Raw genomic sequence first — 22,830 nt, forward strand, 5'->3', positions numbered from 1 at the left:
CCTCCAGTGGAATTGCAGCGATTTTTTCCACCACCTGGCTGAGCTACAGCAACACCTGCTTTCTGCATTGCCCTCCAGGAAACCTGGTTCCCGGCAATGTGGACCCCTGCCCTCCGTGGCTATAAAGGGGTACCACAGGAACTGTAGCGACTCTAATCGAGTGTGAGGTGGAGTTGGCGTTTATGTCAAAAACTTAGTCTGTAGTGAACACGTGCCCCTTCAAACTCCTCTTGAGGCTGTGGCTGTCAGAATAAGGATGACATAGGAAATAACTGTCTGCAATGTATATCTCCCTCCAGATGGTGCAGTACCCTGAATGTGTTAGCTGCACTGATTGATCAAGTCCCTAAACCTTTCCTACTTTTGGGAGATATTAATGACCATAACCATTTGTGGGGTGGCACCATGCTTACTGGGTGAGGCAGAGATGCCTCTTAAATACTGCGGCTGCCACACATTTCATTGTGGCTCATGGTAGTTACTTGACCATTGATTTATCAATTTGCAGCCCAGGCCTTCTCCCGTCTATCTACCGGAGAGCACATGACGATCTATGTGGTAGTGACCACTTCCCCATCTTCCTGTCACTGCCCCAGCATCAGGCACCTGCCCAGATGGGCTTTAAACAAAGCGGACTGGGAAACTTCCATCTCTGCTGTCACCGTTGTATCTCCCCCACATGGTAACATAGATGTGATGGTTGAACAGGTGACTATAACAATCGTTTCTGTGGCAGAAAACATGATCCCTCGCTCTTTAGGGTCCCCCCGGCAACAGGCAGTCCCTTGGTGGTTGCTGGAAGTTGCTGAAACAACTAAGGAGCATTGGTAAGCTCTACAGCGTCATAAGGAACACCCTTCCCTGGAGCACCTCATAGCCTTTAAAAGGCTCCATTCGCCAACTTATCAAACAACGGAAGTAGGAGTGTTGGGAAAGATGTCTCGACCATTGGGTGCCATACATCACCTTCCCAAGTCTGGACAAAGATCAAACGTGTTTTCGCATACCGGACCCCAACGGGTGTTCCTGGTGTTAACATAAATGGTGTGTTATCTACCGATGCAAACGCAATTGCCGAGCACTTTGCTGAGCGCTATGCTCGAGCCTCTGTGTCGGAGTTTTACCCCGCCAGCCTTTCACACTCCCAAATGATGACTGGAAGGGAAACTCCTCTCGTTTACTGCATGCCACAGTGAATCCTGTAGTGCCCCATTTACAGAGTGGAGCTTCTCAGTGCCCTTGCACATTGCCCCAACACAACTCCTGGGCCAGATTGGATCCACAGTCAGATGATTAAACATCTCTCATCTGACTACAAGTGACATCTCCTGGTCATCTTCAATCGGATCTGGTGCAATGGGGTCTTTCCATCGCAATAGCGGGAGAGCACCATCATTCCGGTGATCAAACCTGCTAAAAGCTCGCTTGACATGGATAGCTAACAGTGCATCAGCCTCACCAACGTTCTTTGTAAGCTCCTGGAATGTATGGTATGTCAGCGGTTGGGTTGGGTCCTGGAGTCATGTGGTCTACTGGCTCCCATGTCAGGGCGGCTTCCGCCAGGGTCGCTGTACCGCTGATAATCTTGTATCCCTCAAGTCTGCCATCCAAACAGCCTTTTCCAGACGCCACACCTGGTTGCCGTCTTTTTTGATTTACAAAAAGTGTATGACACGACCTGGTGACATCATATCCTTCCACATTATACGAGTGGCGTCTTTGAGGCCTGCTCCTGATTTTTATCCATAATTTCCTGTTGTTTTGTACTTTCCGTGTCCAAGTTGGTGCCTCCCATAGTTCCCCCTCGCCATATCCAGAAGAACGGGGTCCCAGAGGGCTCCGTATTGAGTGTCTCTCCATTTTTAGTGGCCATTAATGGTCAAGCAGCAGCTGTAGGGCCGGCCGTCTCACCTCCTCTGTATGCATATGACTTCTGCATTTCATACTGCTCCACCAAAACTGGTGTTGCTGAGCGGCGCCTACAGGGAGCCATCCACAAGGCACAGTCATTGGCTCTAGCCCATGGTTTCCAGTTCTCAGCCACAACGTCATGTGTTATGCACTTCCGTCGGCATTGTACCATTCATCCAGAACCAGAACTTTACCTCAATGATGATCAACTCACTGTAGTGCATACATATTGATTCTTAGAACCGGTTTTCGCCGCTTCATTGACTTGGCTTCCTCACCTTCATCAGCTTAAGCAGACGTGCTGCCAACACCTCAGTGCCCTCCGCTGCCTGAGTAGCACCAACTGGGGGCAGATAGCTCTATGCTGTTACAGCTCTACCGAGCCCTTGTTCAATCCCACCTTGACTATGGGAATCTTGTTTATGGTTCGGTGGTGCCCTCAGCATTGCATTTAGTCGACCCAGTGCACCACTGTGGTGTTCGCCTAGCAACAGGAGCTTTTAGGATGAGTCCAGTGACCAGTGTCCTTGTGGAGGCTGGAGTCCCTCCATTACAGGTTGGGCATGCAAAGCTGCTCGCCAGTTACGTTGCACTCGTTTGTAGTTCTCCTGTGCATCCGAATCACTGTCTCCTTTTCCCACCCTCGGCGCTTCATCTCCCGCATCTGCGGCCCAGGTCAGGGGTTCCAGTTGCAGTTCGTGTCTGGTCCCTTCTTTCCAAACTGGAGTCCTTGCCTTTACCACCTATATTTGAGATCCATTCATGTACACCTCCATAGTGTACGTGTAGGCCCCGGCTTCGCCTGGACCTTTTGCATTGCCCAAAGGACTCAGTTAACCCAGCGGCTCTTCGCTGCCATTTCCTCTTGATTCTTGACATGTACTGAGGCCACGAAGTGCGTCTGCAAAGATTTTCAAACAGCGAAAAATTTTAGCTAAATTCTCGTTCAGAACATCTTCTATCATACGCAGTCTATTATTTGGTTCTTGTTGATCATTATCAAAGAAAGCAGCAGTGTAAGTAACAACAAATAGCAGTCTCTTGCCATTGTTTTGCTAATGAGACAATTCCTGTCTCTTTTTTTATCGTAAGCGGCGGTAGCGCGCACAAAATCAAGCCATGCCGTGAGCGGCGACAGGTCGTAAACACACATTATCAGAATGCGACAAACAATGCATTACACAGTACAATAACGCATTTTCAGCTTAGAGTGACGTAAACATCTGTAACAAAGAGAACAGCACTTATCAGATCAAAGAAAAATAAGCAATCGATTCAAACCAAACGAAGCGCTTGAAAAAGGAAGGGTACCCGTACAAATACGGACAGAGCGCCTAACGCATAGCAATGGCTACCTGGTAAAGGTTAACCGCTAAGCTTATGACTCAAACCAAACTATTGTAGCTGTATCGTCCTTCATTCGACCTCAGTTGTGTCTCATATTACAATGGACCAACTTTGGTTCGATTTGGAGGTGTGGCCTAAAACTTTTCTCTCCCTTGAATTTCGAGTCTCAAATTTCAGGTGCAGCTTAGATTAGGGAAAAATTTTTTTCCTTCATTTCGAGTCTAATTTTTCAGGTGCGGCTTAGATTCGAGTAAATACGGTATTTTCTCCATATGTAAAATGAAAATTTGTTATGCTATTTATCTTTATAATAATTTTAATAGTAATTTTGAGTGTGGAGTTTGAAACTTCAAGCTACGGTGGTTACCAGTGCTGTGTGGCAAATGTTATTAACTCTTGTTTTGATAGGATCAGCCAGTGAGTTTTTTTGTTCCTAGTCCTGTCCCCGTTCAATGTCAGTATGCCGAAACTGTGTTTTCTCTCTTTCTGCCATTCTTTCCAAATGTAGGCATGAAAATTCAAAAGACTGACAATTTTAATCAGCTATTTTCCTCACTTTCTCATGCTCTAGTGTATTCTGATCTGTAGCCTGGGAGAAAGAATGTTCATTTTTGAAGTGGCTAACTTTCTTTGTACTTGAATGACTTTGAAGTAAGCAGTTTTACTTACTTCCAACTCTAGCCACTTCTGGCATATGATACCTAATGGTACTATAGCAATAAATATTCTACAAAGTGGCCTTATTTCACTTTGCCACTAACATAGAACTTGATTCTCATGTTGGAATTTTAAACAGTAGTTTTAGCATTTGACACTGGTATTAGAGATTGTCATTTCCTACCTTAATATCAGTTTTTTTTCCCTTTCTTCCTTGTGATGTACACTTCTTTAGTGTACTTACTTGAACACACATTATTTCCTCAGGAGACAAAATATGTAAACAGCGTGATGTATTAAATGGTAAATGTGTACCTTTGGGCCTGTGCTATGAATTGCTTCCTCTTTTTGTGGTGGAGCTATTTGGGATGATGAGATGCAGAAAACAAAACATAAAAAATGATTTATTGACATCTTAAAGTGGCCTCTAGTTGACAGACACAATAAAACTAATCTGAATATGTATGACCTATCTTACTGACCAACCATCGTCTTATAGTCCTATAAACAAACTGACTCAGCGGGACCCTTCCCCCTCTTCCTCAAAACAGGCCACAGGGACAATCAGTAAGTTGCTCTTTGGAGAAAACTGGAAACGTAATGAGACATATGTTAATAGTAGATTGATTATTTTCAAAAATGAAAAGTTTTCTCTATTTTGTGTGGCACTCTATAGTGGTAATTGAAAAAAATTTTGATAACAGGAAATTAACTGGAGTACCACTAATTAAAAGAAGCAGCCAAGGAAAGAAAGAGAAATGAAAAAAAAAAGTTTAAGTTATCACATGGCACAGATAAATTTACCACTAAGAGAGGGAAAATTAATAATTCAATATTTTGTTTAACTTGCTTTGATACCGTGGAGTGGACTGACTGCGCACATTGTTTGTTGGCCATATGCTGATCATTAATATTGTGCGTTATGCACAGAAGTGTTGCCCGGAAACTGTGTTTACAGATCGGCTTAACAAATCTCAGGAATGCACGAGCGGCTGTTACAAATCCGAACATCAATGATGTTTGGCAGCGGCCAGCAAATGATATTTTGGCAGTCTTGCAGTTCTCATAGCTGAAATATGGAAAAATTGGCAGGGAAGGTTAATGTTGTTGAAATGAAACATTCGTAAACAATAACAGTTATTCATATATTGACAGTACATTTATATGAATGAATAGTTAACACTCTATTAGAACTACTAATAGCCTTGGGAGAGCCAGCCCTGACAAAACTCTACTGTCTGGTGAGCAAGATGTATGACACGGGGGAAATACTCTCAGACTTCAAGAACAATATAATAATTCCAATCCCAAAGAAGCAGGTGTTGACAGGTGTGAAAATTACTGAACTAACAGTTTAATAAGTCATGGCTGCAAAATACTGACATTAATTCTTTACAGGTGAATGGAAAAATTGGTGGAAGCTAACGTAGGGGAAGATCAGTTTGGATTCCGTAGAAATGTTGGAACACTCAAGGCAATACTGACCCTATGACTTACCTTAGAAGATAGATTAAGAAAAGGCAAACCCATGTTTCTAGCATTTGTAGACTTAGAGAAAGCTTTTGGCAGTGTTGACTGGACTACTCTCTTTCAAATTCTGAAGGTGGTAGGGGTCAAATACAGGGAGCGAAAGACCATTTACAATTTGTACAGAAACCAGATGGCAGTTATAAGAGAAGAGGGGCAAGAAAGGGAAGCAGTGGTTGGGAAGGGAGTGAGACAGGGTTGTAGCCTATCCCCGATGTTATTCAATCTGTATACTGAGCAAGCAGTAAAGGAAACAAAAGAATAATTTGGAGTAGGAATTAAAATCTACGGAGAAGAAATAAAAACTTTGAGGTTTGCCGATGACATTGTAATTCTGTCAGAGCCAGCAAAGGACCTGGAAGAGCAGTTGAACAGAACAGACAGTGTCTTGAAAGGAGGCTATAAGATGAATATCAACAAAAGCAAAATGAGGATAATGGAATGTAGTCAAATTAAATCTGGTGATGCTGAGGGAATTAGATTAGGAAATGAGACACTTAAAGTAGTAAAGGAGTTTTTCTATGTGGGGAGCAAAATAACTAATGATGGTTGAAGTAGGGAGGGTATAAAATTTAGACTGGCAATGGCAAGAAAAGCATTTCTGAAAAAGAGAAATTTGTTAACATCAAGTATAGATTTAAGTGTCAGAAAGTCTTTTCTGAAAGTAGTTGTATGGAGTGTAGCCATGTATGGATGTGGACGATAAATAGTTCAGACAAGAAGAGAATAGAAGCGTTCGAAATGTAGTGCTACAGGAGAAGGCTGAAGATTAGGTGGGTAGATCACGTAAGTAATGAGGAGGTACTGAATAGAATTGGGGAGAAGAGGAATTAGTGGCACAACTTGACTATAAGAAGGAATTGGTTGGTAGGACCTGCCCTGAGGCATCAAGGGATCACCACTACAGTATTGGAGGGCAGTGTGAAGGGTAAAAATTGTAGAGGGAGACCAAGAGATGAATACACTAAGCAGATTCAGAAGGATGTAGGTTGCAGTAGTTACTTGGACAGGATAGAGTAGAATGGAGAGCTGCATCAAACCAGTCTCTGGACTGAAGACCACAACAACAACACTCCTTGAAAATATCTTTCAAGTATAACTGTTTGGTACAAAATCATTCGAGAGAGCAATCGTTTCGAGAGAGAGAGAGAGAGAACTCATGTTTATATACAAGCAGACAACTGAAGGCAACTTTATTGTAATTTTTCTTGTCTCTTTTTGTTCTGGAAGCCTCTTCAGTGGAAAAATATTAAAGAGGCATGGCTGATCACATTTGATGGTTGACGCCCTTTGCACTGTATCTGATGCATTATTTGCCAATTAAAAAATAGTGTTGCTCTTTCACATTTAAGAATTACAGTTTTACATTATAAGGCAATTTAAAGGCAATACATGGAATTAATACTACAATACAATGTTTCTTATCTAGGTTCACATAAATTATTTTAGTTTTGGGGCTTAAATTTATTTACACATAAAAAGAAACATTTCGTGGCCAAATACAATTCTACAGGCCATTGTAAAGTACCAGCACATGTGTCACACAATAGACTGAAGAATAGCTGTAAATGAAGCAGTGCCAGTTGAAAGTATTTGGACTTATATAAAGCTGCTCTTTCCTATTAATGCCCTCAGACTTAAATGAGAAGAGGTGAGTTCAGTGCTAGGTTAATATGATGTACAACTCAGTTCTTAAACTGTTCTGAAACTAACAGAATGAAATTAAAAGCAAAGCTAAAAAAAAATCTGAGTCTTGGATGGCATATAGAGACAGCGAGACTTCTCTGACAGTTAAAATTTTGGAAAAAATGTCTCGTACAGGCCTAATGACCAGAACCAGTTTCCACATGATCATAATCAACACCTCAACAATGAAGACATTCAAGAAAGTATTAAGAGGAGCTCCACTTGTTCCCAATGGACACTTTGTTCAGTGACAGTTTTTGACAAATCTTTTCGGAGCACTGCTTACAATTTTACAGTTCTCAGTAGTAATGCTGAATCGACAACACATCCTGACACATACTATTACTTATTATTCATCTGACATGGCAGGAAAATTTTCTCTCTCTTGGGAATGGAGATCAAAACTGCATCACTTGAATCTTTAGCATTATACAAACTTCTTAAAAATAAAAACTCAACCTTGGAATGAATTGTGGTTGGGATGAGTGTTGTTGAGGGGGGAAAAGTAAGGAAACATGACACTGGCAGCTTATTAAACCCTGATATTCTTTCTTCCTTGTTGAAACTTAGGGAAAAGGGAAATTATGGGAAAGGTGCCTACAAAGTAGCTTCGTCATGTTCAACCTCAGAAATACATAGAAATTATTCATGAACATGCCAGCACACATGAGCACCCCCCCCCCCCCCCCCACCCCCCCACACACACATACACAGGATGACATTTTTGAAATTTGCACTTAGCTTAAAATCCTGTGTACTTAGTAATCACTTCCCAGAGAGTAATTACCATTTCTGACATTTCCCTCCCTTGACTACTACCCAGCATTAAGACCTTGGTCTTCCCAAAAATTTTCTTTCTGTTCTTAAATTGCATCTTATGTGCTGTTCTACCACACTGCTTCAAGAGTTCTTGGATTATCTGAATGCTTTTATCCATGGTCTCCAAAGCATTGTAACTATTGAAGACAGCTAGAATGAAACAGTCAGGCCTGCAATGTTTCCTGGTTGTTTTCACTGATTAGGAAGGGTTGAATATAAACCAGTCTTCTGATCTATTCCTAATAGTACTGCTGCAATTTAAAAAACTAACTCGTATTGCATTACTGCCAAACTGGTTTAGAGTTTCAATGAGAGTTCAGTGACATGCAAGACAGGTATACAATAGTGTATATTTCATTTTGGATTCTGTAACTACGTGCTGGATCATAGCAATTATTAAAATATTATGTTTGTAAATGAATTAGACTTAGTTCTACTCATTACAAAATAATCATTCAGTTTTTGTTTTACTTTTGGGTTCCAGGTGTAGGTGCTCTGTACATTCGTCGTCGACCAAGAGTGCGAATAGAACCTTTACAGAGTGGAGGTGGTCAAGAGCGGGGCATACGCAGTGGCACTGTTCCTGCTCCATTAGCTGTGGGTCTTGGTGCAGCTTGTGAAGTTGCCATGAGGGAAATGGATGTAATTATATTACATGCTGCTATTACAGACTAATACATGCACAATAAATTTTGCAGCAGTTTATTTAAAGTAAAAGTGTACAATGTAATTCTGTTGTCTCAATAAGAGTGTAACAGGCAAATAAACATGTAAGCTTATCACTTTAGTCACTCTATTACACAGCAATTAATCTACAATATGAAGAGATACTCATCAAGTAGTGGCAGGAGAAAACACATAAAAGAAGTGGAAACATCTGATCTTTCAGACCACTGAATCCTCCTCCTGACAGAAGTAGTGTTGGAGGGGAAGGAAGAGGGATGGAGGACGAGGACTGATGACATTTGGCAGATGGAAATCATTAAAAGTTACCCAGAACCCCAGGTCTGGGGAGACTTACTGGACAGGAAAAGAGGAAAAGATACATTATGGTGCATGCACTGGATGAGATTTGAAAACCTGAGAACTAATGGGTGTGAGATAGGGTAGTTAGCAAGTTGGAGATTATTGAAGAAACTTTATTAAGTAATAATTAAGTGTGTAAAGCTGAGTGCATTGTACATGGAAGTAGATGAGGGAATGGGGAAAAGTAGAGGAAAATAAAAATGAGGGAATAAAAATACATGTTACTGAAAGCAAATTCTGAGACCACAGAAATTAACATAAATTTAGTCCAGGTGGGAGGTAAGAACCAAGAACATGTAAAGCCAGTTCCCAGATGTGGAATTCTGAGAAACCGGTGTCAGGAGGGAGAATCCAAATGTCACATGTGGCAAAACAGGCACCAAAGTAACAACTGTCATGCTGTAGTGCATGCACTGCAATGGGTTATTGTGGGTTTACCAGTATATATCATCTGTTTATGCCTATTCATCCTAACTTATAACTTGGTGGTATTTATACCAATGTAGAAGGCTGATTGAAACTGCTGATATTTGTAGGCTGAGATGGAACCATTCAACCCGAGGAATCAATCTTTAACAGTAGCATTCAGATTATTCTCATTTGTCCTGTATACACTAAATGAAATAATGCCAAGTGATATTTGTTGCACCTCCAGCTTGTGGACTGTGGTGTGTAAGAGCACTGAGACACCAAAAGAGAAGATACATACATATGTGCTGAAGGAATTTTACACTCTGCTCAAAAGATACAGTTACAGAAAAGAGTGGAAAACAGGAACAGATTAACAACCAGAAATGAAATTCAAGGGGAATATTGTATTGAGCAATTTATAATTAACAGTCCAAATTGAAAGCTGAAGTTCAGTGACATTTCTTGTAATAAATTAACAAAATGTAAATATACATGAAGAGAAGGAATTTTTAGGAAATATTCAGAAATTAATACTTCTGAAATGAAGAGGCTGAAGTGATTGATTGGTGGTGGTGGCAATAATAAAAAGGAAAACAATTTAAAAATATGTTAAAGGTAAAATATCACACTGATGTACGCACAGAGAAAACTTAATGCAGAATTTAATTAGAAAATGGCACAGGAAGTCTGTGGGGAGGAATGTAAGACAAATAATCTAGTACAAATTAAGACCAGACAGTGATGGGTACCTATTGGCAGTCCCCCCTGCCTCATCTTCTCTCACTCCCCACAACTCGTGTCTCCACAATGCTCTGTTTTCCCCCCCCCCCCCCCTCCCCCTCCCCTCCCCACTCTTTCCCTCTGCCCCTCTCCAACACACTATCCCCCTGCCCCTCTCCAACACACTATCCCCCTGCCCCTCTCCAACACACTTTCCCCCTGCCCCTCTCCAACACCGCCCCTCACCCTATCCCCAACCACCTCTCTCCCCAATCCGGGCCTCCTGTCTTTCACACCCCTGGTGCACATTATTTTGGTCTAATTTTTCTCTTTTAGTGTGTTTTGGTTTGGCCATCATTTCTGGTGTGGTGTGTGCTTAGTCACTATTAGTTCTGTGTTTGCCTTGTGTACTTGTTGATCTTAGAATGATTTATGTTGTTGGTTGGCTATGTTTCCAGTATGACCACAAATGGATCACGATGTTATCACAACGTCTGTTGGACAAAATTTTTAATAATCTGACCCATGTTGTTCGGAATGGGGATCCTGTCAGTTCTTATCCTGGATGTGTTAACTTGTCATTTGCTTATGTCGAAGGTATGCAAAATAAACCATTTCATGTTATTTATAAAATTTATTGGTTAATAAAGAAGGTTTCCAAATTATCTGTCATACCTTTGGGAAATTACTTTTACTATGTTCTATGAGTGAAGTTTGATTTTACAGTTTATTAACTTTGAATTCATTCTTTAAATTATGTTTTCCTTGAAGGCATATGCTGACTGTTCACTATTGGATTGACATTGATTGATGAGCACTTAATTGTGTGTTTGGGGAGTTTGGACAGCCTACATTGTGTGCTTGAATCAGTAAAATAATTATAATGATGATGATGATGATTTCCATGATTTTTAATGTGTGTTTATTTATTTATATTTAAGGAGAGTCACTGTTAATGGCTCTGAAAGATGTTGCACTGTCTAGTGGTAGTGCGTGTACGTCAGCCTCCCTTGAACCATCCTACGTCTTGCGTGCCATTGGTACAGATGAAGATCTGGCTCACTCATCCATTCGATTTGGCTTTGGCCGTTTTACATCAATGGAAGAGACTGATTATACAGCAGACCTAACAATTAAACATGTTACCAGATTACGGGAGATGAGGTATCCAATTTTCATTGAGAAAATTTCTTTGTCTTGTTCTAACTTCATTATTTATTACATCACAATACATTTATAAAGGAAACCTTGTGATATGAAAAATCAAACATAACTGTAATGTTAAGTGTGTTGCTATGCACTATATCGTATGCATACCATAAAGTGCCAAATATCGTAGGACAGCAGTATGGAAACAACAAATTGGTATCACATTGTAGGTGCACACAGTATTATCATTTTCTAATAGTGCCTTTAAATACAAAAATTATTTATATTGTGATACAAATCATTACTAGCCACCCAAGATCCCAAACCTCTTTGTTCAGACGCACTCCATGATCTGAAGACATTTCAGAAAGATTCTGTACTTAGTCCTCCATACTGTTAACACTTTTAAAAATCTGTTTAACTGTTCCTCTTTAGAGCAACATCAGCTCTGACAGTTCCATAAAAATCTCTGTCCTCATCCTACTCATCGGTCACCTATGATACCTCCGCTTCAGTAACTACCATCCTATCACATTAAAATACCAGTCTTTAAAATTCTTTCTTACCTTGTATGGCACATCTTCAGTGAACTGAACTTCACCATCTACAAGGGCATAAATTACCTCTTGTCACACCCAGAAATGAAGGATATCTCCCCTAAAATCATCTCACATTATCCACAGGGTTACTCTAACAACAAGCATTCCTATGAAACATCCTGATCCAGCCTTACAGCATTCCTATCACCATTTTTCCTTAATTGCATTCTAGGTCAGAACTCTTTCTCCAACATACAGTTGATCCTTTAATCCCAATGGCATTGCCCTTGACCCACTTTCTCCCCATGTCAGTTCCTTTCTCCATCCTTTACCAAATTAGCCCAGAGGTGGCAAGTTGTATTTATCAGCAGCAACTGTAGATGACAGTGATGTCACATCGGAAACATTGTCTTGCCATTTGCCACTGTGTACTACTATGGACTAGTGGGTACGGTGTCAAACTTGGACAACTGCATCTTGCCAGATTAGCAGATTTAATTTTCCATGACACTGACACACAATAAATATAAGAGACAGTAGAAATAATATTCCTTTTTGAACTTTTTATTTTTGTACAGCAGTCTTAATGAAAAGATATTTTAGAAATGAGTTTTAATAGGGACTAACTGGCAGACAAATCAGTGCAAACACTTCCTTCTCGAACATCATGAGAAATATAATGGTTCATCAACAGAATTAAAAGAGTAAAGGCAGTTCTACAGATTGAACATTAATAAGAGGAAGACCAAGCTTATGATAAATGATTGAAATGCCTCAGTCATTGTTATAAATGAGATAAATAACAGAAAGTACTTCCATTCTTGGTTCAACCTTCACTGGTACAAGAAACTGAAAAGACATAGAAATACATTGCTATAGAATGTGTTGGCTCGGACAGCCTCCTTCAATTTGACAGAAATGGTCAATATGAAATATTACAAACATTGTTGTTATTAATTATTATTATTATTAACAACAATTATTTTCATAATTGTTGTCAACAATAATAATTTCACTGTTCAGTCAAGAGCTTCTCCAGATTTCTCCTTGCAATACAGTCTTTAACCATAAGTCTCTATGTTACTCCTGCATGTTTCCTATCACCAACACACATTCCATTAGGTTGTGGAATCCAGCAGGTAACGTCATTGGTCCAGATAATTTCATTGGTAACAGCCATTTGCTTGGGTGAATGTCTTGTTGACATCCATTTCAGTTGGACGCTTAATGGACTGCAGTTGTTGAGTGGTTTTTCTGTCCCTTTCTCACCATCAAAACACGTAGTACGAACTCATTGTAGACTTTCTATTTCAGATGCATCACATGATGAGATTTGAAGACTCTAGCTAGTTCATCAAAAGCATTGCAGGGCATTTTTACCTCTGATTTGCTTTCTTTAGCCGGCCGCAGTGGCCGTGCGGTTCTAGCGCTGCAGTCCGGAACCGCGGGGCTGCTACGGTCGCAGGTTCGAATCCTGCCTCGGGCATGGATGTGTGTGATGTCCTTAGGTTAGTTAGGTTTAAGTAGTTCTAAGTTCTAGGGGACTGATGACCTAAGATGTTAAGTCCCATAGTGCTCAGAGCCATTTGAACCATTTTGCTTTCTTTAACTATCCATCCAGTTTGCTTTCTTTGAGTACCTTAAGTACAAAAACTAACAAATTGCCTATGTGACTTTTTGCCATTTTTACAATTTTTATTTTAGGATGTTTATAATAAAGGGCACCCATAATAAAGTTCCAGTTTCAAAACACTCTAGAAAGAGAATCACTGCTCAGAACAATGTCAGATTTAAGCAGCATATTACTGATGCAGGGGGGAATGTCGTGGGAGGAAAAATAAAGAAAATTGATACGTAGATGGGGCTGTAACCATCAAAATATACACACCAATAGATGTGTGGGACGTGGCTGTTTCTCAGTTTGTGTCAGAGATGCCTAACATGACTGTCTGCAAGGAGGGTCGTGCACTGCTGGTGAAGCTCTTTTACAGGAATGGTGACTGTGCGGCAGGAGCCATGCAGAAGTTTCGGGCACCCAAGGGTATGAGAAAAGGCATTGGTCTGATGTCTGCTAAGGGTCTGGAGAAAATGATTACAAAATTCAGAAAGACAGATTCTTTTGAAGCACAATGTGGCAGTAAGAGGAAAGCAATTGATCCAACATCTGTCAAAGGTGTGGCCACATCAGTATAGCAGGGGTCGAGCTGTAGTGTGCAAACATACAGCTTGTGGTGAAGTGCCTGAATGTAAGGCCTGCCTGCAAGTGCAGGGCATAAAATCAGATGAAACATCCACTATTCCTATCCATAAAAAATCACCCATGTTCAGGAGTTGCTTCCTGTTGACCTGTCTGCAAGACAAATGTTCGCTCTGGAATTTCTTGCTCACATGGATATGGACAGTGAATGGTCATGGAACATTTTCTGGACATAAAAAGCCCAGTTGCATCTCAAAGGGCAAAGAATACACAGAATTGCAGAATAAGGGCAATGGGGAATCTGCACTCACGGTGTGTGTGCCCCCCCCCCCCCCCCCGCCCCCCACTCCACGCTAACATCATTCCAACCCATCAGCTGTGTGTATGTGTGGAGAGGATCATTTTTAGGAAAGATGCCGATCCTCCACACACTGCACAGCTAGTCAAGCAGCTGCTGCAGAGGCACTTCAGAAATGCGAAGATTATCATCTGTTATTTCCCTACAGCCTGGCCATCCAGCTCACCTGATATTAATCTTGTGACTCCTGGCTGTGGGTTATGTGAAATATGATGTGTTCAGTGCTTCAATTACAAATGTAGATGAATTGAAGACGCGCTTTGTGCATGTGACATCCCCTGAGATCTTCCAATCTGTTGAGGAATATGCTGTATGTTGATTTCATCTTGTGGCAGGAAATGGTGGACAGCATTTGTGAACATGTCGTGTGCCAGTCTCATGACAATTCGAAAACTGATTGTATTTTGCTTTTCATGCAATTTTGGCCCCAGGCCAATTAAAAACAATGCCATTTTGCTTTTTTATGCAGTTTTGACCATAGGACACCTAAAAACCAATGATATAATGCGCAACTCACACCATAACTATTGTGTTGCAATTTCTTTTGTCTGTACCAGACCCCATTTATGTTAAGGTGTTTACAGTGCCACCTATTGGTAGAATTGTCAGTTCAACCCCCCCCCCCCCACCCCCTCCCCCCACCCCCTATGTCGATTGTCCCACATCAAAAACAAACTTGGTGTCACTGTCAGCAGCAGTTCTCTTTCTACACTGATTTGAAACAGACCTAAGGTGAGTGGCAGTTCCTTTGACTAGGAGACTTCGTATTTCCTTTTTATACTTTCTGGGCTTGTGCTCCATCTCTAATCACTTATTTGCAGTTGGGTCACCAACTCCTGATATATTCCTTTGTTAGTCAGCTTCTATTTCCATATCTGCACATGAGGAGAAATTTGAGTTTACTTACGGTAAGGAGAAGCTTATAGGGTAAATTAGCTGGTAATACTGCTTCACAACAAGCATTTAAGATTTAGCTTCCAGGAATTAGATAAGTACCCCATAGTAACTGAAATTTAGCAATAAGGTAGTTATCAGTTGCATTGTAACACAAAGTGACTCCCCTGAGTTGAGCTAATGTGATAAATCATTATTCAAGTAGAATATATATATATATATATTCTTTTTTTTTTTTTTTTTTTTTTTTTTTTTTTTTTTTTTTTTTTTTAAATACTTTCTTCCAGTAATCTTCCTCATCAATTTTTGTTTAATATTTCTTGCTTGTATCACTATTTGTATTTATTAATCTCTTGTAAAGTTTGTGTCTTCTTCGCTTCCAACAATAAACTTGACCCATGTCCTGTGACAACTACCACAAATGAAGTTTGTTGACATTCCACTTTAGTTAGCACAATTCTATCTTTTATTCCTGACCATGACATCTTCTAAGGTTAATCAGACTACTTGTTTGCCAAAGCTTGCGTGCAAATAAGGAAAACTACACCACACGTTAAACTTCAACAAAGTAACATATGAAGTCCAAGTTGAATTAATAACACATATACTGAGCTCCCCCCCCCCCTCCCCCCCCCCCTCTCTCTCTCTCTCTCTCTCGTCTCTCTCTCTCTCTCTCTCTCTGGCACGCATGCACGCACACTAATATAAACCTTTATAAGTTTGTGCATCCTCAAGGCAGCCGACGATCCATGGAAAAATGTTCACATCCGAGCAGGTATTTCCTCTCGTGAAGTTGCTGCAATTGCTGTCCCTTATTAAAGACATATGTTGTCCCTTGATATGGCTCACCACATGCAATTAAAAATCTCAACTCTACACAATACCTGTACCTGAAGATTTGATACTTTTCGTTTGCAATGCAAGTATCATTTGTCAGTAAGAAGATGCAGTGATACACTTTACTATTCTAGAGTGGTATGTATCACTGCATAGTTGTCATGTCATTGTATTTCTTCATTGAAGAGTGAGTGTTCCGTTACTGAATAAGAGACATGCAAATTTGAGTCCTTCAGAGGTGTGGTGATGACCCCAATAAAGCATTCCTTGCTTGAAGATTTTTTTTTATTTACTGTCCTCGTCCAGCTTGTCAGTCTCAACTCATGAATTATAGTTGATGCTTCTGAGAGTGGGCAAGCAGAAAACAAAGACAAATTTTATGTTTTGACTAGATAAAACGTGTTTGTCAATTTCAGCAGTGTCCATTGCAATCTTTATCTACCACAGCTATGTTTTAATGCCACCATCCTTCAAAATAATGTATCACCTATGTTATTGGGCCTCATGTTTGGTGGAAGGCTTAAATACTAACTTCATTAGATGAACATAAAAAAAAAAAGTGAATGCTTTAATATGTCCAAAGTATCTCAATGAAAAAATCGGAAATGCATACAGATTATGAATGCTACAGTTTTTCAAAGCGTTTGTCTAGTCCTAGTTGGATTTTTGTGTGTCATGTGTAGACCAGCTTGAGTATCAGAATTTACCACAGGGGCTTGTAAGACAATCCTTATTTTTATTCTCTGAACCTAAGCTAGTGAAGCCCTTCAAATGAATATTCATCAGTCACATGGTAGCCAGATGAGTATTGGGGTCTGAGGTAAAAAAACTGTTGATGGAGGACACCAGTAACCATCAAGGTTCCTTTCCAGTGTTGTAACTGGTAGAATATTTAAGCACCAGGAGTTTTTACTCACTTAAGTAGAATGAGGGCTCCCAGTAAGGGCATTAGCTGGCCATTTTGCTGTTTTCCAAGATAAAGTTTTAAGATTTATCACTATCAAAATTTGTAGGTTTTGCTACAGACATACATGATGTTCACAGCTCTCAAACAAGTTAGGTGTGACTACATAATAAACTATTTTGTCTGCTACTAGCTTGAGTATCAGAATTTACCACAGGGGCTTGTAAGACAATCCTTATTTTTATTCTCTGAACCTAAGCTAGTGAAGCCCTTCAAATGAATATTCATCAGTCACATGGTAGCCAGATGAGTATTGGGGTCTGAGGTAAAAAAACTGTTGATGGAGGACACCAGTAACCATCAAGGTTCCTTTCCAGTGTTGTAACTGGTAGAATATTTAAGCACCAGGAGTTTTTACTCACTTAAGTAGAATGAGGGCTCCCAGTAAGGGCATTAGCTGGCCATTTTGCTGTTTTCCAAGATAAAGTTTTAAGATTTATCACTATCAAAATTTGTAGGTTTTGCTACAGACATACATGATGTTCACAGCTCTCAAACAAGTTAGGTGTGACTACATAATAAACTATTTTGTCTGCTACAATTTGCAGTGTTCTTCACTTTATCCAATGAATACACACTGAAGAGGAGCTACTCTAGAATATTCAGGCCACCCTATTATCCCTCCATCACCTGTGTGAAATTGTATATTCTGCTGAGTACTGTGACACTTTCACACTAACTAATGCCACCTAGAATAACTCAGAATGTATGATAGTAGCTGAAAAGTTTGAGAGAGAAATGTTGCATGGGACAACGGGGGCCATGATATGATATGACATTGTTTTTTTTGTTGCTAGGTAGGGTCGCATCAGAGATATGAAGGTCAACTTTGTTTTTTTAAATGGGATGTTATAGTTTGGTACTTACCTTCTTATAGCAGCTATCGAGGTGAATACAATGATATGTAACAATAAGGTCTTTGAAGGTCAGCGAAGGTCAAAAAGGTGGCACGAACATCCATTTACAGAAGGTGTTCGAAGTGATGACCATTGGTATCAATGCAGTGCTGCAATCTTCTTATCATGGATCGAGTGGTATTCCTGATCACTTCGGCACTTATCGAAGCACAAGCTCTGACAATTCTCTCTCTTATATTGTGCACATAGTAAATATTCATCGAATGTGGTGAATCCATCTAATGTGCCATTGACATGTAAATACAATTTGACAGTTTTGCAATATAACACTAATAGGAACGATAAGACTAGTATCGTCCAATCAACTGAATGTGAATGATGTATTCCGTCAAAGAACAAGTCAATGTGCTTCTCATTTACGGAGAATGGCAACGAAATTCGGTGAGAGCTAGAGACCTATATACTGAACGATATCCTCAAAGTACTCACCCTACACATCGTACATTTAAATATGTGTATGATAAATTGAGAACAGCTGGATCTTTAATGCATCGGAAACATATCTGACAAAGGAAATTTAGTAACGAGGAAACGGAAATTGGTACTCTTGGCACTGTGGTTCGAGATCCTTGTGTTAGTTACCATCAAATTGCAAGGGAATCTGGCATGAGCCAGAGTAGTGTTGTTTGTGTTCGGCATTGGTATAAATATCATCCTTACCATATCAGTCTCCACCAAGAGTTAACTGGTACAGATTGTATGCATCACATTCAATTCTGCCAATGGGCTCAACTTCAGATTCTGAGGGGTGGCGCATTTATTAATTTTATTTTATTTACTGATGAGGCTACATTCACAAACCATGGAAATGTTAATTTGCATAACATGCATTATTGAGCAACTGAAAATCGACGTTGGCTGTGGCAAGTTGCGCACCAAAAAACGTGGTCGGTGAATGTATGGTATGGGATTCTGAAGGACAGAATTATAGGCTCTTTTTTCATCGAAGGAAATCTTAATGGTAGGTAGTACACCACATTCTTGCAAGAAACATTAGGTCTGTTATTGGAAGAAATACCTTTAGGAACAAAGAGCAGAATGTGTTATCAACACGATGAGTGTCTGTCTCTGCAACTCATTTCTAGCCATCAGCGAAAAATGTGCCAATTGTTGGATTGGATGCAGAGGAGATGAGTCATGGCTGGTTCGTTCGCCAGACTTGATGCTTCTAGATTTTTTCTTGTGGGGATTCGTAAAAGACATTATTTATAAAGATGTTCCAACTACACCTGAAGATAGCTGAGAGAGAATTGTCAGAGCATGTGCTTTGATAAGTGCCGATGTGATAAGGAATACCACTCAATCCATGGTGATAAGATTGCAGCACTGCATTGATACCAATGGTCATCACTTCGAACACCTTCTGTAAATGGTCATTCATGTCACATTTGTGACCTTTGTTGACCTTCAAAGACCTTACTGTTACGCATCATTGGATTCATCTTGATAGCCGCTATCAGAAAATAAGTACCAAACTATAGCATCCCATTAAAAAAAAATTAAAAAAAAAGTTGACTTTCATATCTCTAATGTGACCCCACCTAGCAACAAAAAACCGTCATAGTCATATTATGGCCCCCGTTATCCCATGCTACATTTGTCCCACAAACTTTTCAGCTCCTATCATACTTTTGGAATTATTCTTGCTGGCAATAGTTAGTGACTCACCCTGTATATAATTTTATTGCTAGTGAATTTGATGTGCTTGTCTGTCATAATGTGCTTGTCTGTCATAATGTGCTTGTCTGTCATAATGTGCTTGTCTGTTCATTACATTAGTGCTATAATACTTGGGCAGTCTGCTCTTTAGATTATGCTGCCACAGATTAATCTTATGGAATTAACATTGCTTTGTCAGCAAACCATACGATAACTGTTACAGTATGATATGACCATTTTAATGTGGGCTCCAATTTCAGATAAAATTGTAAAAGAATTTTTGTGTGTTGTGTGATAGGAGAATGCCAACATCTTTTCTACTGGCAGTAAGTGTAACAACTCAGTGATTTACATTCATCTTATTTCATAGTTAGTGTGTTGCTGAAATTGAAATAAACAGAGTAGAGTTGTTAGACATTCTTGATTATGATGAATGTCGTGTTAGTTGATTGCTATTTCTGATTCTTTACCAGGACCATGAATATCTGGGATTATGTGTTCACTTTCTTGTCTCTACAGCACATGTGCACCTTCCACGTTTTTCCCAGTGCTTCACTTCTTTCTCTTCGTCCTCGTGAAATTTGGAATTCCAAGAGCTGGAAATATTACCATTTTTTTCTGTTTTTTTTTTTTAAATGCCTGCCATGCTTCAGTTGTTTGTCTTTGAGCAATTTCTCTCTCTCTCTCTCTCTCTCTCTCTCTCTCTCTCTCTCTCTCTCTCTCTCTCTCTCTCTCTCCCCCCCCCCTCCCCCTCCATCTTTATCTTACTTAAAACAAATATGCAAAATGGTAGAATGGTTGGAAGATGGAGGGGGAGGGGGAATTGTCTACACTTCCACTTTCAAAATCCCCTGATACAGCTGTCACTTGATATACTATAAGTTCACTATGCATTATTCCTGTATTATGGGATTATGTATGCCAAGGTCCTGTACATACTTCGGACTTGTTGTGTGCAAGTGTGTGTTCATTTTCAGCTCTCTTCATTACACCTTCCATTATACTTACTTAAGTTTTCATTGCACAAGAAAAAGGGATTGAAGTAGTGAAAATAAGGTTAAGCTGATCGTGAAGCGCGAGAAAGCTGAGAAACCATTAAACTTCCAGTTTTGGGAAACTAATTTGCAGAGAATGTCTGTTGGACACTTGTTCAAAATTAAAGCTCACCTCAGCAGTAAACTTAAGCTTTTGTTTATTACACTGCAGTAAAGAAAGTTTCTTAAATGATTTAATATGCATCAAGTGAACTGGGCTGAGATATATATATGCACATTACCAAATCAGATTGCTGATTTATCTCTTGTAATAATTAATTGGAATGTTCCATTAAATCACATCTTAGCCTGTCACTGTATTACTGTAAACATTCAAGAATCGACAGACATTTCGCATTGAAAAGATGCAAAAGTGTTACAAAGTATAATGTATTGCTGTCATTTGTTTTGCTCGCTTTTATACTTTCTTCATGTTTGTTTTCTTTACTAATACAATACCATGGTATTTGGATTTGTTTCAAAAGTGGGAGTATCTGTGGTATATTTCTGATAGTTATGCAACTGAAAACCTGGGTGTTGGTCAGTTCGTACAGCATGCTGTTGTATTGAAAGTTTTTCATAGTTGGGAGCAATGTAATCACTCATTTCTGATACCCAGATTGCTTGATGACAGTAAATAAATTGTTTCCTCACTGAAAGGATCCTTACTTTACCATAATTTTTAATATAAATATTATGTAGTAATGCCATGCAAAAATAAAGTGTCTTTTTCACAGGCACATGTATGTCATATTAGTATGCGTATTGTAAGTTTTTTGATAGTGTAAATGAGGAAGGCACTCGGGTGTGCATATGAGAGTGCAAAGTAAACACACACACACACACACACACACACACACACACACACGTGGACAATGAGGAATCCCTGTGCATGAGTGCAGAGTGCAGACAAGTACAGGGTGTACATAAAGTCCAAGAACTGTTTCAATTATTTACTGCACAAGAACCAAACATTGTACAGATATCATACATATGTCATTTTGAAGAGAAACCCTGAAAGTTTCTTTTTCGTGTATATTGCCACAGCGTAGTTTCGTAATTTGTTGATAGTAAGCACTAGTCGCAAACATGGCGAGTTCAGGTGTGGATCGTGCTTTCTGTGTGTTGGAGTTGGACGAAAATAGTGTGTTATAGCTGTTCAGCGGATGTTTAGAACCAAGTATGGCAAGAAGCCACTAACAAGGAAGGCCATTTACCACTCTCACAACAAATTCGTTACGACGGGTTGCTGGTGCCCGGCAAAGAGAAGCAGACGTTCCAGTGTGAGTGAAATGAATGTGGATTATGTATGACATACATTTGATTACCATATTTATGTCTGCCGGGGCACCCGTGGTTCACATATCGAATGTTTGTAAAAAAAAACTTTCAGAATTTCCCTTCAAAATGCAATATGTATGACATCTGTACAGCGAATAATTGAAAGTGTTCCCGGACTTTATGTGCACCCTGTATATGGCTAGATCCAGATGTATGGCTCAATCATGCGAACATTCTGACTAATTAATTGATGCCACTTTCACAAATGCATATAATGTATCAAACTGTCTTCTTTTCAGCCCTCTGTGGGAAATGGTTCAGGAAGGTGTGGATCTAAAGCAGATAAAGTGGTCTCAACATTAAAAGGCGCGAAGGAACTTCGCAAGCATTTCTGTGCAGCTGTACGGAGGTGCTGTGTGAAAAATAAAAATTTATGAAATTTTGTAAATTATGTATATGTGTAATTCATTATTTAATGTATTAAAACTGCAAATCGTTCAATTGTTCCTACTGTTCTGTTGTAGAGGCAACACATATTTGCCCATATTTTGCCATTCCACGTACACTTAATGTTGATGGATGTAGGGCAGGCAAATGAAAATGAGGCAGATGGAAAAAAGTGAGTAAAATGTTATTGTTTCGAAAGTAACTGCCATAATTTTAAATACATTTGTCCTACTGTGCGACAAGACAGCCAGTTTATTCATGGAAAAATGTTTGCAGTTGCCTACAGTACCATGATTGTACCTAAGCAATGAACCTCTTTGTCTGAAGCAAATCAGTGGACACGAATGTCTGTTTTCAGGGCTCCACTAATATGGAAATCACATTGGGAGAGATCAGGACTATATGGAGGATGTGTCAGAGAAGTTCGCATCCTCCATACAGTCCCAATCT

The 22,830-nt window shown here is 39.7% G+C and overlaps 1 protein-coding gene across 1 annotated transcript in view; it reads left to right on the forward strand.

Moving 5' to 3' along the window:
- Positions 1 to 22,434, forward strand: part of LOC126483688 (cysteine desulfurase, mitochondrial-like) — a 119,535-nt gene extending 97,101 nt beyond the window's left edge. The window contains exons 7-10 of the mRNA XM_050106772.1: positions 8,432 to 8,589; positions 10,563 to 10,701; positions 11,046 to 11,268; positions 22,233 to 22,434. Coding sequence (XP_049962729.1) covers positions 8,432 to 8,589; positions 10,563 to 10,701; positions 11,046 to 11,268; positions 22,233 to 22,296 — 584 coding nt within the window. The 3' untranslated portion in view covers positions 22,297 to 22,434. The remainder of the gene's footprint in view (positions 1 to 8,431; positions 8,590 to 10,562; positions 10,702 to 11,045; positions 11,269 to 22,232) is intronic.
- The last annotated feature ends 396 nt before the right edge of the window (positions 22,435 to 22,830 follow it).

The sequence above is a fragment of the Schistocerca serialis genome, chromosome 6, assembly GCF_023864345.2.
Source record: "Schistocerca serialis cubense isolate TAMUIC-IGC-003099 chromosome 6, iqSchSeri2.2, whole genome shotgun sequence".
Taxonomy (NCBI): domain Eukaryota; kingdom Metazoa; phylum Arthropoda; class Insecta; order Orthoptera; family Acrididae; genus Schistocerca; species Schistocerca serialis.